Source organism: Aythya ferina (assembly GCF_964211825.1).
Source record: "Aythya ferina genome assembly, chromosome: 6".
In the NCBI taxonomy this organism is placed as follows: Eukaryota; Metazoa; Chordata; class Aves; order Anseriformes; family Anatidae; genus Aythya; species Aythya ferina.
The window spans coordinates 10261787-10279752 of NC_140303.1; the positions used below are offsets into that span (position 1 = coordinate 10261787).

Here is a 17966-nt window from a genome sequence, read left to right on the forward strand (position 1 = left end):
ATAATGTGGCAGGGGAAAGACAACTGCTCCTCAGCAACAGATGAATAACGTCTGCAGAAAACCATCTCCCTTTATATGCACAACACAGCCAAAGCCATATGGCACAGCTTTTCACAAAGCCTCAGTCCCTGGTGTAAGGAAGCCACACTCTCGTCCCAGCATACATGCAAATTACAACCTCTACCGTGACCACAGCATTTTGGGTGATTTACATAGAATGCTGTCAGGCTTTTAGGGAAGGGAAAAGGACTTCGGTTTTTGCCAGTGCAAACAACTGGCCAGACCGTGCTTCGGCTGTGCACTGATAAAGAGGAGAGTGAGGCAGGATCCAGCTCCCAAGACACCCATGAACTGGCTTCAGAGGTACGGATTTACATGCCAGTTGCATTAGCTGATAAAGAATATCATCCGTCTGCACTCACCAGGGACAACCTCCCTTCCCTCCACCATTCTCCCCTGGGCTGCAAAACCAGACTGCCCACAGGTCAGGGCTCATTCCAGAGCTGGGGCCAGCCCGCTTAGCCCAACTGCTGAGGAAGTGGCAATGTATTTTCAAATACTGCACTTTAAGAGAGAGATACCAGTAGGTTAAAAATACTCCTTAAAATCAAGGATGTGGAAATCCAAGCAAGCTTCTCCTTCTGTTGTGGACAGTGAAGTAGCAGCATGTATTAAAAAACAAACAAACAAAGCGGGGGAAAAAAAAAAATCCCCCGCAAAATTTGCCAACTGGTTTACTGAGAGTAGAGCAGCAGGCGGCACACGGAAAGGGAGGCCACTTCTATAAAGCTTGAGATCATCTGTACAGAGCAGTGCACCGGAGCTCCTCTGCTCAGATGGGAAGAGTCATGGCTCAACGAAGTGCCACCAGAAGGAAAAAGCTCCTGGTTACACAATTCCTATCAATTCACACGTCTCTGGTGGTCATCGCCTGCACGCAGGTGACATTTTGTCCTACTCGTTCAGAACTTGCTTGTTTTCTTTAAAATGCAAAGGCAGCTCGGCGGTATTTAAAGATAAAGCTATCTCCAAAAAACGCAGACTATTTAATTAAGTACCTACATCTAAATTTAGCAGGCCTAATTTATCTGTTCAGGTTCAAATACGTGGACTCTGATGCACCTACAATACATATGCTCAGATAGATGCGAGCGCCAATGAAAAACTTTTCAGGAGGTTGAAAGCTGGGACTCAGTCTGCTGCCTTCTCTGCTCCCTTCCCCTCTCCTCGTAATAGCACGTCAAATTGTTAATCAAGATTTCGTTCCTACAGCTAATGCGTTTCCCCTGTCGTAATTGCTGTCTAAAATCATGACTGCATCATAAACGATACTGCAATGCTTTGCATTATACATTTATGTTAAGTTATTATCAATACAGCTTATATACAGGGCATTAACTATGTAATATATATTTATTATTCCTCCGTACAGAAATTCTATTGATTTCTTTCCCATCAAGCGCACGCTACTTGACTGCAAACTACCAGGTTTACAAAGGGATTAGACAAAGTCTTTTCCTACTCTACCTTAAAACCCCACTTTTCTTTTTATATCCTGGCAGATATCTCGCAGTTACAGTGGGAGCCACTCACCCCAGTAAATAACAGCAGGGAGAGATTAAAAAAAAATAAAAATCTTACATTTTGTCCACAAAAACATGGAGAACAAACACCCCCCAAGGCTCCAACATAAAATCCTGCCTAACCTTTGCAAGATTTAAGAGTGGGTCTCAATTTAAGCATATATTATAGCACTTCAGGTGACTTAAGCATGTCTTTTTATGTGGTTTAAGCATGGGTAAGTGTTTTTTTGCATCAAAGGCTCTGGCCAGGCAGATTCCACCAGACCCAAGTGCTGTCTTGAGGCAATGCCTGCACTTTTGTCCTGTCAGAGGCAGCTGTTGCTCCCACCTGAGCAGCAGCAGAGGTGAGTGTGTATCAGCCCCTGGGCACCCCAGGTTTGCTGGATTTGCCCCAAACTCCTCCAGAACTCCTCCAGTCCCAAAGACCCACTCAATCAGCACATGGCAAAGGTTTTCATCTGCCACTTGACTTCTCAAACCCTTACGCCTAGTAAGATGTTTTGGTTTCCAACCAAAAGTAGTACTAATAATAAAAATAAGCAAAAGGAGAATGTATGCACTGAAAGCTGCCACAAAAATGGTATCTGTATGGTCAGGGGGAGGAAGCACTAGCCCATGAGAGTGGTTCAAGTGAGGTTTCCCTGCTGGAGCTGTCACCTGATGAGCAGCAAGTCCACCCCAGCCCCAGGATCAGCATCCCAGCATGAGGTAACGTGTTTACCCCACGGGTTTGCTAAGCCTGGGTTTGGCCAGGTCACCCAGCAGCAAGCCCAGCCCCTTGTGCAGGACGTGTGTGTCCCCCAGGCTGCTGGTCTCATCCAACTGTGAGCAGCTCCAAGGGAAAGCTCTGAGACTCACCGTAAAGGGTCAATAACCTCGTACACATGAACACACACACACACACACCCCATGCTGGAGAATTATTCTTGCCATCTTCCCCCAGTCAAGAACAGTAAAAAGACTGATTTCCAGACTTGTGTTGTGTTTTTAAGAACCAAGGGCTGGAAACCGACATCAGGAAGCATCACCAGCATCCGAGGAGCAGAGGGAGAAGCGAAACAACCAAGCCCACCTTTCCCCTCCCCAGCCACCTGCTACCCCCTGAATGGAAAGGGAAGAGAGAAGAGTTGTCAGGTAACATCAACATCAGACGCCACGGGCAGTCATCAGATTTTCTTTCAGCTGCTTACCAGTGTGGCTCCTTTTATGTACCATTAGCACATTGGGCCCAATGCAAACCATGCCACAGACGTCACATTTCAGTTTACCATTCGGAAGCCGGATTCCTCCCTCGCTCGATAGCTCCTGGATCTTTCTGTTATCCGCCATCTCGTTATTCTCTGTGAGGGGCTCTTCCAGGCTGCTTCCTTCATCATGAGCCCTGACCTCATCTTCCTGACTCAGGGGCTTCCTGTCAGATTCCTCATCACTTTGCATTTCTAGCTTTACTGAATTTGCTGAAATAAAACAAAAATAAAAATAAAAAACATTAAAAACGTGTACTTTCTAAGTTCCCAATTAAGGTACGTTGCTACTATTGCCAGTACTGAAACAGAGGCTGAAGGCTCAAAGCAACATGAAGGCCTTGCGGTGGTAACAGTTGCACACATTGTGACCGAAAATTTCCTCAAGAAATTAAATTCCTGGTTTTCTATCCTTATTTTACAGCTTAGAGACTAAGACACGGAGCGATCCAGAGACCTACCAGAAGCTGCAGAGACATGACAGGCTTAAAAACTGACCTCCTGCTGCTCAATGTGAAACACAGGAGCCCCCCTTCCCTTCGAGGGACGCAAGCACACAGGCAGGATGGAGCCAGATGCCTCCCGCCCCGAGTTAGGGCAGCAAGCCCCAACCTTCCCAAAGCCACAGCTCACAGAAATGAGCACACTTTGCAGACAGGATCATTCAAAACGCAGGGACCTGAGGGAGCAGGGCCGTGGCAGTAATCTCCACAGCACCCTGCCTGCACAGGCACGTCTCCTGACGGAGGGGAGAGCATCGCCACAGGAGCCCTGAGTGCTCTCCTGCCACCATCTTCTGATTCACCTAAATGGGACGCTGCCAAGGCAAACAGGTCTGAAGCGAGACGTACACTGCTGGCTTACGTATATCTGTGAAATTAAGTGCAAGTCAAGAGCTTTCTTGTCTGCCTGGTCAGGCCCATGGGCGCCCCGCTGATTTCTGTGACCCTCATGTCACAGGGCAAGTCTCCTACAACTAGCAAGAGCTCGTGGGATCAGCAAGTCTTGAAGGAAAATCACGCTTTTTTTAAGCAGGGGGCCTCAGTGCAGGGGTGTTTTAACCCCCCCACCCCCAGCCACCCACGTTTCAACATTTCCACGGTCGGTGGAAACTGCCGAAAGGGCTGCCCCACAGTCACACTCTCCACCCGCACTGCCAGCCAGAAGGCGAGCCCACGTGCCACTTTCCATAAGCCTTGATCCTGCTGAGGGGTTTAAAAAGGAGGTGATTCAGCCCTCGTACCTAAGCAGCCTCTGACCTCGGTGCTAAGGCCATTAGCCGACGGCAGCAGGGGATCTGAGGGCAGGCGCGTGGCCTGGGAGCGCCTGGTGTCCACCAGAGCCTTGCTAGAAGTGCCCCAGAGCAGCACCCACCACATCTGAGAAATACACAGGAGAATTAGAAAGAAGTGTGTCTGATCACTGCGAGCCATCACACTTTCAAACAACTGTCCTGATAGTGTCGGAAGAACTAACCCCACTGCTTCAAACTGCTCCTTCATCCCTTCTCCTCCTTCCTGCCCCCAAATTTATGGTTACGGAAAACACAAGGTTCAGAGACCGATGTTGCAATTCTAAACCATGGCTCTTACTACCAGCCGGAGCGTAATGAAAGGGACGAAGGCACCAGAGACCAAACGACGTTAAGACGCTGCTTTTTAATCATAAAATTGTTGAAATGCATCTTCCACTACTCACTGAGGCGCTAATGGGAGCGCAGGAATGGAAGCACGACTGCAGCAGAGCCCAGCCCGAAGGAGGCCGCGGATCACAGCACAGGCCCCGTCATCACAGCACTTTGCAAAGCTCTGGAGCAGGCCAAGGGGAGCCCGGGCACAATCTCCGCCGGTCTCCTGGCCAGGAGGCCGAGCAGAAGGGAGGACGCTGGCGGGGAGGCAGCCGAGGTCCTCACCCTGTCTCCCCGCACGAAGCACGTGTTGGTGATTTATGGACAGCCTGACTTTAGAGCTAAGGAATGGCAGTTCTCTCTAATAATAGCAGCCTTTTGGGGTATTCAGCAAATCGGAGAATGGAGCCTGAGTAAATGCCTCGCTGTCCTCAGGAGCAGGATTTAATACACTTGGCCACACAAGTAGCTACAGTAGGGCCAGGAGCAGTGCCGGCGCTGCTCACCCGAGATCCCGGCTTGCTTCTGCAGCACCGGGCATTCTCCTTGCACAGTAACGCACAAAATAGCCGAAATACTTCATACCAACTGTGTATATTTATACGTACCCTCAAGAAAGAGAAAGCATCATATCTTACGTGTCTTCTTGCGTTACTTCCAGAAATTTTGAGCTCTGTTTCTGACATGGAATAATAATCACTTGCCTGCAGCCGTGCCCAGCACCAGTAGCTCCCATCCAAGCCTGCGGACCTCTGGCCACTCAGCCCCTACGAAAGTGAGGCTGTAAGAGCTTATAAAACTGGCAGATCGCTTACTTTATCTTGCCCCAGTGTTTCTCGCTGCCGAATGCTGGCGGCTGTCCAGCAGGACAAGCAGCACAACAAAGCGGAGCGAGCCGTTTGCTGCAATACGACCTTCCAAAAACACGCAGCGCTCCCAAAATCCAGCAGACTGAGCTCAAAAAGCCCACGGAGCTTCTGAAGCGCCTCTCTTAACATCCCAGCTATTCTGCAAGGTTTTGCAGGCTGGTTACCATCCTCACTCCCCTCACCTTCACCCGCACGCCGAGCACTGCCTCTGCCATTCTCAAAAGCCCTCTGTTAGCTTGTTGCTGCGCGAAGGTTTCCTTGGGCTGGGACTGCTCGCAGGTCTCCAAGGAGGGGATGGCTGGTGCAGCAGGATCTCCTCGGCTCTTTGTCAGGGCTTGGCTAATCAGGTCATCCCCGCTGCCTTGCATCACACTGGTGCACGGCTGTACACAAACGGGCGCCTAAACTGCGCACACTATTTTCTCTGTTCTCAGCCAGCCTTTGAAACCAGTCGTTTTTACAGAACTGCCTTTGTTTTCACCTCCAGCCGCAAACTTAGAGAGCGGAATGAACCCTGCTACAAAGGGAGAAGAAATATGTAAGGGATGTTTATGGCTACGATGCATCGCTCGCTATCTCCACGTCAAGCTTCACCCCGGGTTCCCTTGCCTTTCTTGCTCACCCACTTGCTAAAAGTGGCAGGCTTTCTCATTCCTTGGCAGAGCAAAGCATAAATAAGTAAATGGAAAAAATTTAAAAATTTTTTGGCACCTTTCCTAAAAATCACAGCAAATGAGATAGCAGGGATGAACTCTAATCCAGCTTGCTGCAAAAGCATGAACTTGCAGTCAAACCATTTCCCTCCAGCTAATGCAAGTGCCTCCCACTTTTCCCCTGTCCAAGGCAACATCTCACAGAAAACACACACAGAAAGGGAGACGAGCAGTCTCAAAAGCTTCTACCTGTGGATAAGAGGCCAGTGGCACATGTTCAGCAGACCACACGGCAATATTTTTTTTCCCTTTTTGTTCCTTTTTCTTTTTTCCTATCCCAGAGCAGCAAGCAGATCCTGAATCACACCTTACCCTGAGTGGCCAAATTGAAAACAATTATTGTTAATGTCTCCTAAATGCTAATTGAACTGCAATTCCCTGTTAAACTGCATTTTGGCAAGTTTTCAGTACCCAAATTATTTCCTTCACCCACAAATTAGCGTAGCTACACACCAGAAGCTAGAAGTTCCTCGTGTTTTGTCCTCTATCCTAGAAATTTGTTTCAGTCAGAAGTGAGATGTTTGCAGGGAAACCAAACCACCTCCCAGCTTTGCTGAGAGATGCGATGCCCAGGTGTGCTGTAAAGGACAGCTCTGGTCACCTTGTCCTAAGCAAGCAAGGCAGAGGGCAATTCCTGCTCGGGAACAAAATCCATCTTTCCAACACACCAGGGAGCACGCATGCAGCAGGACTGTGCCCCTCCGTCTCCTCCGCTGTCTGCTGTCCTAGGTCGTTGCTTATTTTGTCTGTGGGCTCGGAGAAGCAGGCTGGCCGCTGTCACCAAGGGACTGTGGTCTCCAGCTGGAGGTTAGCTTTCCTGGCAGCGGCAGCGCGCCACCGGCCTCTTCCTGCTGCCCCCAGAGCAGCAGAAAAAGCAAGCCTGACCCTTGCCTCTTCCCCAGCTCCTCTCCTCTCACCAGCAGGAAACAAAGCGTTGGCCTGGCTTCAGATCCTCATCCTTGAGGAGGCAAAATTCGAATCTGCCGCCCCCGAAGAGCCTTGGGGTGGCTCCGTGGGTGAAGGCAGCGAAGGACGGCTGCGGCTCAGGCGGACACAATGTGTTCTCTGCCCGGCCCTGTGGGACACAGGGGGCAGATGGCGCAGCCATCCAGGGGCTGCTGCAGATTCCCTGTCCATAACACATAAAAAAAACACAACGTTTGCAGCCAGGGTCTGCCCTTAGCTTCGATTTCTGTCCCTCTGGAAAATGGCACCAGGCTCCAGCAGCTACAGCACAACCTGCTGCACATTGCCTTGCCTGTGGCCAGCCAACCTCGCTGCTCCATTCACAAACTTCTCCTACATAGTAATTAACCACATGGCTAATTGGCAGCTCAACACAAACAGAAAGGACACAATTTCTTCCCCTTTTCCAACCTGGGTACCTAGTTCCTAAACACGGCGATGCTCAGAAACACAGCCCCTCTTCCACACTACTAAAAGCACATTTTTTTTGAAAATTCAAGGTAAGGAATGCCAAAACCTGGAAACAATGAGCCCCGACTCTTACTCTAAGAGCACTCCAGTAGCAAAAAGGGTCCTTAAGGAGGGTGTTTACACCTCTCTAGGAGCAAAGTGAGACTTCAAGGCATGTTTCAACATACTTTCCTCCTGGAAGGGTACAAAGGAGTCTCAGTGAATAGAAAACTCCATCGCTGAGTTCCTTGCTGCTGGTACAATTTGGCTCTTAATTAATGAGGTTTTTCAAGTCAATTTTGCTCATATTGGGAGCTATTAAACGTGTAAACAAGGGAGCACCGACACATCTACTGAAGTGAAGCTGTCTCTGGATGGAACAAATGAGGGTGAATGTCACCTGCAAAAGGAAGGGGAATTACCCGAGTCAAGTGACAAAAGCCTGAGCAGGGCCTCTTACGTTACACCTGGACATCCCCGATGCTGGGTGTCAAATTTGTTTGTCACGAGCTGCCAAAAGACCCAGCTTCTGGCCACCGAGCTACTGCGAATCCTAGCCGGTGACACCATGTTGTCACACCGACTGCAGCAGCGCTACGGCCGCTCCTAACAGTTAGATTGAGCCGAGGAGTTCACAGCTAATAAAAAGGAGGAAGGGGGAACACAAAGATCTGAAAGCACCGTGCCGAGTCCTTTTCTGCATGCTACAAATGGGAGCCTTCAGGCATGCCCACATGGAGCCGGTTAACGTGCCAGAAATTCAGCGAGAAATCATCGGCTTATTTAGGCAACCTCAGAAATTTTTAGTTTCCCCGTTGAAGGATCTCAGCTTAAGCCTGCTACCTCTGAAACCCATTTAAACCTTCGCAGAGCGCGGCTGAGTAGTTATTTCATGTCTTCTGGAGGTGTTGCGTGCACCAAGTGTAGACTAACAGGTCTGTTACACCCAAGTGGAGCTTAAATTAGGATGTGGCTGCCTCGCTAAGCCAAGCTTCAGTCAGGCTTTAGCTGACACAAGCCGTGGTTGCCACGCTCCCGTTCCCCACCCCTTCCCCTGCTAATCCCTTCTGCTGGCACCAGCGCTCGGGGAACTGGGCGGTAAACCAACACCAACCCTCCCGAGGAAGCCACCTCTCTTCAGCTGGAGCGGGGCTCCTGTGCCACCACGGGAAAGGGGGGCTGTGGGAGGGCAGGGGGAGCCCACCTGGGCTTTGGGGATTTTCAAACCCTGATGGTTTCAATGATTTGAGCCTCATTCAGCGAGAACCCTGCTCCAGCCCAGAGGATGAGATGCTGCTTGAGCAGCACCTCGGTACCAGCGTGGACGGCGGTGTCTAGCCCACAACTTGCCCCGGATGGCCAGAGCTGAGGCATGACTGCCTGCTTGCTCACGGCGAGCCAGCCGTGCTGCATACCTGCACCTGGCAGGGGCACGAACTGCTAACCCAACAGACACGGCTGCTCCGTGTCGCAAGACTCCTCTCCAGAAGAACCTCGGGCCAAATTTCACCCGCAAATGCACTTATGCAACTTGTACTTACACGAGTGAGAGTCATGTATTCATATCCCAGGGTAGCAAAAGCACTTCTGGTGACCCATCCTCCCCCTCCCTCCTTTCCCTCTGCTTCCCAAGTAACTATGGTGCAACAAATATTGTGCTCAACACAACACCAGGCTGCTGCTGCCTGCCTTCGGGTGCAGGGAAGAGCCTCCTTGTCCCCACACCCTTGTAAATCCCTGTGCAATGTCAGAACCTGATCCCCAGGGAAGAAAAGCAGGACGCAGCGGTGCTCGGCTACAAGCTGCCGTGTCCTCTGCCGGTGCCTGAGCTCAGCCAGTTACTAGGGTTGGAGCTGTGGATGGTTTTTCCCTAAGGTCAAAACCTTGGATGCCTGTTTGCTCTGCTCCTTTTGGGGTTGTTTTGGTGGGGACAGAGGGACAGGGATTTTCTTTTTCCTTCTATGAAACACGCTTTTCTGGTCGACTATCACCTAGCAAACTTTCTGCGTTTAAGCCAAACCTGGTCAGTGCCTGCGCTCCCCTGCGTACCGCAGCCACCAGGACCTGCTGCCGTTGTCTCGCTGCCCCGATGCTTGCTACCGGCAGGCAGGTGATGGCTGGGGGGCACGGGGGCTGCGGTGTGCAGCAGGTGTTCTCCGGGGCCCCTTTTCATTGTCAACTCTGGTTTCACAGCTCGGCTGAACTGCGGGAGGCCGGGCTCAGTGTCGTGGGTGGTCTCTCACAGCCCTTCCCCTGGCCGATCTACAGCCAGTCCCTCACTGCCCGCGGCACGCGCGATAAATGCTGGAAGCTGGGCTCCTCTCTCAGCACTGCTCCTTCTGCCTGCAGTACAACTACCTCCAAAGTACGCTGGAAAGCAGGAAGAAAAAAAAAAAAAAAAAAAAAATCAGACTCAGCCCTTTTGTGAAACTCTGCCTCTCAAAGCATTAGGACCATGAACACCTTTTTATGTTTAAGGCTGCTTCAGACTCTACCGAGGGAGCAGAAGAAACCCACACTCATTGAGCAGCAGCACAGCATTCACCTCTAGGAGGATTTCCTAAGAGCCCGCTGAGAGCTCTGCGTGGTACCCAAACCTGGAAGTTTGTAATGGAAAATGCTGACAAACTCCAGCTATATATGGATCATCCCGTATAAACAAAAATAAAGTGATTTATAACATCCCTTCAAAGCGACCAAAACCTCATTGCTCACTCATTGTCATCTCTGCTTCTCAAAAAGTGCCCGACTTCCTAAAATGCTTTCCAACATATGCATGGATTAGTAATTATAACAGTAATGGCTCTTTCGTTTATAAGGAACTTTCCATCAGGGATCTGCACTAGATTTGAAAATAGAGCTGACAAAGTTCCTTGAAGCACATGGAATGACTTCCAGGGTCTGGACCAGGCCCTTTGCTTCATTTTCTGGCACTGTCGCTGCATTTTTAGCACCAGAGACATTACTTTAAACATGAGAAAGGCTTTGATTACACAGCTACACTATTGGATCCTTCACGGCTTTCAGGAAAAGATGCATTTGTCTTTAATTGTACCAGCTCTAAATCATCTTAATGCAAGCTGACCTAGCCATGTCCTCCTCCTCCTCCAAAGGAGGCGCCTCCCCTGACTCATCAGCCCATGGAAAATTATAGGATAAGCACCTGTCACAAAAATATTTTCTGTCTTTGTCACCGAATTGTAAAAAGGGGATTAACAAAGAAACCTGTCTCATTTATTTATTTGAGGCAGAGCCTTGTCTGCACCCTTGGAGGCAGGTGACTGCTGCCAAGCCGGGGCAGCTCCCCAGGCACGGGAACCCTCTGGTGAGGGGAGCGACGACCCCTCGCAGCCCCAAAGCACCACACAGGGACTTCTCCCCTTGTGTTTCACAGTCACTGCCGTGTTGGGCTCCGCCGTGATGAAAAGCAAAGAGGGAAAACAGTTTTGCCTGAGCACGCTGTGACTGCGTGAAGTTGAATGAAAACTCTTAAAAGCCAACAGTGCCTTTGTAAGCGCCGCGCTCTGTCAGCACGGTGCTGCTTTGAGCCGGGTGTTTTCACTCGAGACACACCATCAAGTGCCTTTCCCTTACATCTTCTTCTTTGCCGGTTCAGATACCCGGCGGGGGCCGGGATTTTCAGCAGGACACCCTCACATCCCAAGCCCCCAGCAGTATGCAGGCAGGACCCGGAGCACGCAATTCCCCTCCATCCGAGGGTGCACATCAAAGGGCTGCTCCTAGAGCCGGCCACCGGTGCTATTATAAGGACTGCAGGACCCAGCTCAGTCCCTTGGCTCTTCCAGATTTAAAGGACAGAGCATTTTACAATCAATTTCCCCTTTCAGAAGTCACTTTATGATTCTAAATTCATTTAAGCCCCAAATTTAATATATTAAACACGGGGGGAAGGGTATCTCTGGTGCCTCCTTCCCACAACTTAAAACACACCAGCTATTAAAGCAGCAAGATATTTAAATGACTATTCATTCTAATTTTTTTTATTTTTTTTTAAAGAAATGCTAGGCTTTCACCTGTATCATTATTATGTAGGCAGTGACAGATGGCAATGGAAAAATATAAAATAACTCTTAGAGTATTAACTTTTTTTCAGTACCGTATGTGTCAGATTCTTTAGCATAAATAAATGGCATTGCACAGTCTCATTAAATCTATACATCTGTGTAGTAACTTGCAATTTATGGATATTTTCTGACACAATGTTCAAACCAACAGGTTTAGCTCACATGTTTCTTTTCTCACCATGCCATCTCCAAGTCACCAGAAAAGCAAACAAAAGCAAAACCCTACAGTAAATATTCCCGAAGAACTCTACGAGAAGATTTGCCGTTCATCAGCTGCACACTTTTAAGGGAATGAGAAAGGAAGAGGGTGGTGGGGCCACGGGAAGGAAGGGGCTGGAGGGAGGTGGCAAGTAAAGCCTCGTTCAGCCTGGACCTTATCCCCAAAGGGAGTTTCATTGGGACACAATGAGCTGTCATTGGGAGCCCTGCCTTTAATGTGACAGCCCACTGGCACAGGGCGGTGAAACGAGATGCGGCACCATCAACTGTTGCTAAAGATTCATTAAAGACTTGATCAAAAGATAAAATCCATGAACAGCCACAAGGATGGTCAGAGAACAAGCCCGTGCCCCAGAGGAGCAAGGCAGCTCCACAACTTCGTTCCTGACTGGTTTATTTTATAAGGTACCTCCTTTTTCACCTGCCACGTTAGCACCTTGGGAGCTGCTCTCCAAAGATCTCCAGCAGATCTGAGAACTGTTAATACCTCCAAACAGCCCAAACACCAGGAAATGCTCCTGCCGAAACATCAAGCCACATCTTGCAGACGAATGCAACGAAAGCTCCATTCTGGCATTAGCTGCAACTTGTGCACACCAACCTTTTGTCTCCCCGGGTGAAGGATCTGTTGGAAGCTATTTACGTACTGGCTCCTTTCCTCTAGGAGGAGCTGGTATCTCTGCCTAAAATTAAGACTGCTTGACACTTCCTACGATAAGGCCCTGTTTTTTACTTGCTTCTCTCTTTGCCAAAAATTATTTAGGCTGAAATTTGTAGGAAATATTTTTTTTTTATGCGCGTGAAATTGCCATCACAACAGCTCGCCTGGCTCTGACCAGATGGGAGCAGACACCACCGCTGGCTCTTCAGTTAAAGCGAGTTGGCCCATGACTGGCCAAATTAATGAATTTCTGCAGATTTGTACAGTCTCCTTCAACCCCTCTTACCTTGCACCAATCCCTCTTCAGGTACATGCTACCAGACAGAACAAGTAGCATCCAAGCCTACCCTGTTTCCCCTCACTAACAAGGGCCAGCACTCCCAGGGGATCCTCCGACTGTTCCCCAAATCTCATCTCACCAGTACGCCTCTTCTACTCTATCAACGCAAGAAATGCGAGATCCAGAGACACGAAATGCCACCGACATACCTTACTTAGTTTTTGAGGATGGGTCATGTGCATTTAAAAATCATTATTCACTGCAATGAAAAGAGGGGGGGGAAAAAAAGGAAAGAATTTGGCATCCTAAGAGCCTCGCTAAAGCTCTTTAAAGTGCATAATTCCATCACCGTACTGTACATAGCACACAATCTCTGAGGGGTAATTATCCATGGCTTGGAAGCCAGTGTGAATATACGCACAGTAAGTCAATATGATGTTGTGCTTGCTGCTGCTGCTTCTCTTTTTTCTTTTCTTTTTTTTTTTTCTTCTTTTTTATATAAATCAATTTTAATTGTTGTGGATCTATTTCTGCTAATAAAAGAGAGTGAACCGATTCTGGTCGGATAGATTTCTGGATACGGAAAATGAGTGAGCAAAACATGTGAGAGTACTTACTGTATTACCAGAAATATTTATAAATGGCTCTTCCCTCCCTCGGCTGGCAGAATATCAAAGCAGCGAGGAAGCAGCACGGATGGCTTTTGAAGGGATGGAGAAAGCACAAGTCCACTCCTCCATCATCAACATGAGAAAGCGATGCCACAGGGCTCCAGCAGAAGCGCCGACTGGAACTGCTCTAGCAGTAACATCTACCCCTTGACAAAGGGCGAGCGCTTGTCCGAGGGCAAGCTGCACTAGCAAGGATCACAACGAGCCTCTACGGGGAATATGCAACGTGCCTGCTGGGCTATGCCAACAGAGCTGGAGAGCAGGGCTTTTTCTCTTTTTTTCCTTTTTCATTTTGGATAAGATTCCCAGGACTGTCTGTCCTTCCAGCTGAGGACTGTGATATTCCACAAAGGCTCGATGCCAGCAAGACCAGCCTAGACTCTGGGCTTGACAGTAATGCCGCCTGTTCCACAACACACCACGCTCCCCCAGCACACTGACACCAGCAATATAAAAACACAGAGGTGTTTTCAAGAGGCACATTTTCAAGAGGCACGTGGAAAAGCATCCATGCCCTCATGTGAAACTTTGGCTGGGACAGAAATTTGCTCCAAATCTGGCTCTGCACCAGGCACTCCCGCAAACAGGGTTTGTGCACAGGTGTGCGCACACACACACATCCCTATACAGGGATGCAGATTCCTGCCGTGGATGTGTGCTTTTGGATAACTGCATGCAGAGGGATGAAGCTTTCTGCAACTGGATTAACCACATGCAGACAGGCCAGCCGTGGCCTGCAGATCTACCTGGTGGGACCAGCCCCTTTTTGGGGGGCTGAGCTCCCAGCTGTCCCCGTGCCCAGCCAGCTACCTGCAGAGACAGCTGGGCTGCAGCAGCGCCTTGTTCCCATCGGAAGAGAGAAGCAGCAAGGCACACCAATTCCCAAGTCAGCTTGTACATGTGAAAGTGCCTGGGGGGTCCTGATTCAGTGCAATACTTAAGCAATCACCGATCTTTAACGTTAAAGTCAACAGGACTTTGGTACATACATAGGTAATTACATGAATTCATCACTGGGCTGAGCAGGCATGTTCCAGCTCACAAAAGCAATGAAAGGACATTGTGCAGGAAGAACGAAAAGCCTTGAGGAAAGGATTAGTAGTGTCACAAGTTAAACATCTCCTCCCTGATGACATACAGGATCGGGTCAACTGTGCAGACAAGCGAGAACACTGCAGCATGAAGCTAGAGGTGGTAATAGCCTGCTCCAACTACTGCCTGTAGTAGCAGTTCAGATAACAAACAATACTAACGTACAATAAACATTTTTAATAGCTTTCCTGCAGAGAGGAGGTTGAGATTTTTTGTGTGTTTAACTGCACATTGTTCTACTCCACATCTACTTGCCTATTTTAACTTACCTGGCAGATTTAAGTGTAAAAAATAACAATAATTTTCTCTCTATAACCAACCTCCGAAATCCTGCAGCTCTTGCTTTACAGTCCCAAAAATCATAACCTAGGAGGGCTATAACCTAATAGTGATATGCTGTCATTAACAGTCTGCTGAATTACAACAAATAACGTAGAAGGACCTGAGTGGCAATGCTGCCCCACTCTCTTAAAAATAGATCAGAGGTTTGGTGACAGTATGAATGTTTTCCAGTTATATTGTACTAGGTAACCAACCATTAGTTATGACCATTCTTGATCTTGGAAAAAAAAAAAAAATCTAAACGTGTTATTTAAAAACTCTTCTTAACCTGCACTAAATATCCAAGTTCCTCGGGTGATTGTCTCCTCCTAAGTCCAGGAAATATCAAGAATTTACAGTAGGTCATTTGAGCACCTTCGCTCACAGTGAGCACAAAGGAGTTCGGTGCCTGCTGAAATAATTGCCAAGCAAGGATGAGATAAAGATATAAAACAGATTTATTGGCTGTCTAGCAGACTTTACATTCAATTTGCTCTTGTCACATTCTCATCAAGCGCAGGTACCTGCACAACTCTAGTTGCAAAGGTTACGGCCAGAACCACACCAGACCCAGCTAGCTCAGTGCCAGATTCGATCAGAGGGGTTCAGAAAGGCAGCACGCATACCCGCAGGTAGGACGTATAATTTTATATATCACATGTGATGCTTCATTTATCTGCTTTCATGTGTGTATCGGATTCATTGACTTCCTTTAATGTTCCCAAACATTCATAACCACTATTATTCACGTGCATACGCTCAAGGCTCTTTGCAGAGAGTGACTTGTTCATATAACCAATTCCTTGTTACTACTCTGCTGTTTCTTGCCTGGGGCTTTGGGAGCACTGGCTTCCTTAAAGATATCACCCACTGGGGATTCTCACTCAAGGGAAAGAATAAAGCATCCACCATGAGGCAGAGCCTGAGACACTTAAAGCTCAGAGGTTTATTTTAGGCACCCGCACCCTGCGTGTACACAGAGGGGGAATGTCCCAGTCTCCAACTTTCAGTTCTGATAGGAGACATAAGGGAAGAGGAGATTTTGCATCGACCACGGAAGGCAAAAAGAAAGAAGGAATCATATGGGTTAAAGCAAACATTTAGTTTGCTATTAAAATAACTTGAGTTGACTCAAGACATTTATTTGAGCAAAGAGAAAATAAAACATTTTGCAAATTGTGTAACCTCCCTTTCAAGGGCTGGCCCTTTAGAGCTCAAATAGATCATCTTCAAGCAAACATGGAAACATTTTCTACTTTTAAGCAGCAAAAGCCATTTCAATGTCAGGGAAGTGTTTTCTCCCCCAACGTTTTCATCAGACTTGACTCAAATTTCATTTTGGTCCCGCTCGCAGGCTGCCTTTTTGGACACATTGATTGCTTGTTGTTTCTACCTAGCAGTTACCACAGCAGGCTGGAAGGATGCAAACCACTCTCAAGCTAGTCTCCTGCATCAAGAAGTAGGGAATGCGTTTAAGTCTAGGAATTTTTGGAACAGGCATCGTATAAATAAATAAATAAAAAGAAAGAAAAATCACAGAAATACAACTAAAGCCACCAAAAACTGAAAAACAGACATGTGAAGCATCTCTGTGTCCTCAGCTATGATGATCATGGCACGGATATGTAATATCTGCATTTAGGAAAGCCCCTCACTTCTCCGAACCTTAAACCTCCACTGCAAGTCAGCTAAGGCACCTCTGTAAGCCTTACTCAGCACCTTGCTGCCCCAGGAGATGCCTAAACAAATCTTTACACCAGAATCTAGATCTCTTTGCAACTCAGATCATCTACGAAACAGGCTGTTACTCCTTACCTTATGGAGGTTCAGCGACAAACTGATTAACAGTGGAGATTAATGTTTGCGCACTAAAGTCATCGGAAGTAGAAACAAATCCTAAAGCAGCCCAAATGGCACACACTGCTTACAGGAATCCCAACATTTGTAAAGCAAGTGCCTTCTCCATCAGAGAGGAGATACATCTGCTTGCAAAGAAACTTGCACAATTTTCATTTCATATATTTTGGCTCAAGCTAGTAGTAGCAGCCTGTCTCTCCTATGAGCCCTTCAGAAAAAAATCTCTCTGTACATCCTTTAAGTTCTCCACTCTTGGGTTCAACAGAACTGATGAACAACTTGGAATGTAAACTCTTGCGACAACTGAAGTTTAACACAGGCTGCAAGGAAAAGAAAGAAAGGCAGGACTTCGCATGTTTGCACAAAAGAGAAATTGCTCAAATAAGTGGGAAAGAAAAAACATCTTCTAACACTAACATCTTATAACATGACCGTGCCCATTGAAATGTCTTTCACAAAGACCGTGCTGAATCCACAAGTCACTATTTCCAGTGTTGGAAGCATGGCCAGATACTGCGTGAAGGAAAATTAATTTGTGTCACTACAGCGAGTTTTTCTTACACTGCAAACAGAATATATTGATAAAAAACAGAATCTGGATGTTAATTTAAGACAAAATATGACATTAATAGTAATTTGGCAAGAAAAAACCACTACGTCTGCTAAAATATCTATTTCAATAGACATGGAACAAAATCCTACTTAGTCCTTAATACATTTTATCCTCTCCCTCTAGTTAAACACAGGGCATGACTAGCGCTGGCTTTAAACGGGGGTTTTATTACACAGAAAATGTCAAGGCTGTCATTGAGAAAATCCCGAAGATGTAAGGCAGGCCCCAGCTCCAGCAGAGTGGAGAACCCTACCCCCTTTGGGGTCTTCAGTGACACTTGAAGCATTCGCTCAGACTGAGTGAGCCCAAGCTCTCTGTGGCACTGCTACACCCCCTACCTTCTCAGCTGGCAAGGGCGTTTTGATCAGGAATTCCATCTGGATGTTAGAAATCTTCTCAATTTAGAACTCACCCAGACTTGCACACATCTGCAAGACGCTTTGATTTCTAGACACCAAAGGCTTCCTGCAGGAAAAAAAGCTTCTGCGAGTGGTTTCCCACCCACTCAAGCAGAATGGCTGGTAACAGACCCATTTCACCAGTGCTTTTGGGTAGAAAAGGTACTTTTATATATAGATAGATAATATAATATACACACACACACTATTTATATACATGCACACATGTTCCTGCTGGTGAAGCTACACTCTCTCCTTCGTTTGGGTTTGGTTGTCCCTGCCCGAAAACATCACAGCATCCTGTACCCATCCACCCT

At 47.7% G+C, this 17966-nt stretch overlaps 1 protein-coding gene across 21 annotated transcripts in view; it reads right to left on the reverse strand.

Annotated features, from left to right (window-relative positions):
* The window catches only part of IKZF2 (IKAROS family zinc finger 2), a 137917-nt gene that overhangs the window by 54616 nt on the left and 65335 nt on the right, over positions 1–17966 (reverse strand). For 20 of the 21 annotated variants that reach the window (XM_084523164.1, XM_084523168.1, XM_084523176.1 and 17 more), the window contains one exon: positions 2774–3040. In XM_084523164.1, coding sequence (XP_084379290.1) covers positions 2774–3040 — 267 coding nt within the window. Of the gene's footprint in view, positions 1–2773; positions 3041–12906; positions 12957–17966 lie in introns of all 21 variants that reach the window. The other variant, XM_084523166.1, reaches the window with a different exon arrangement.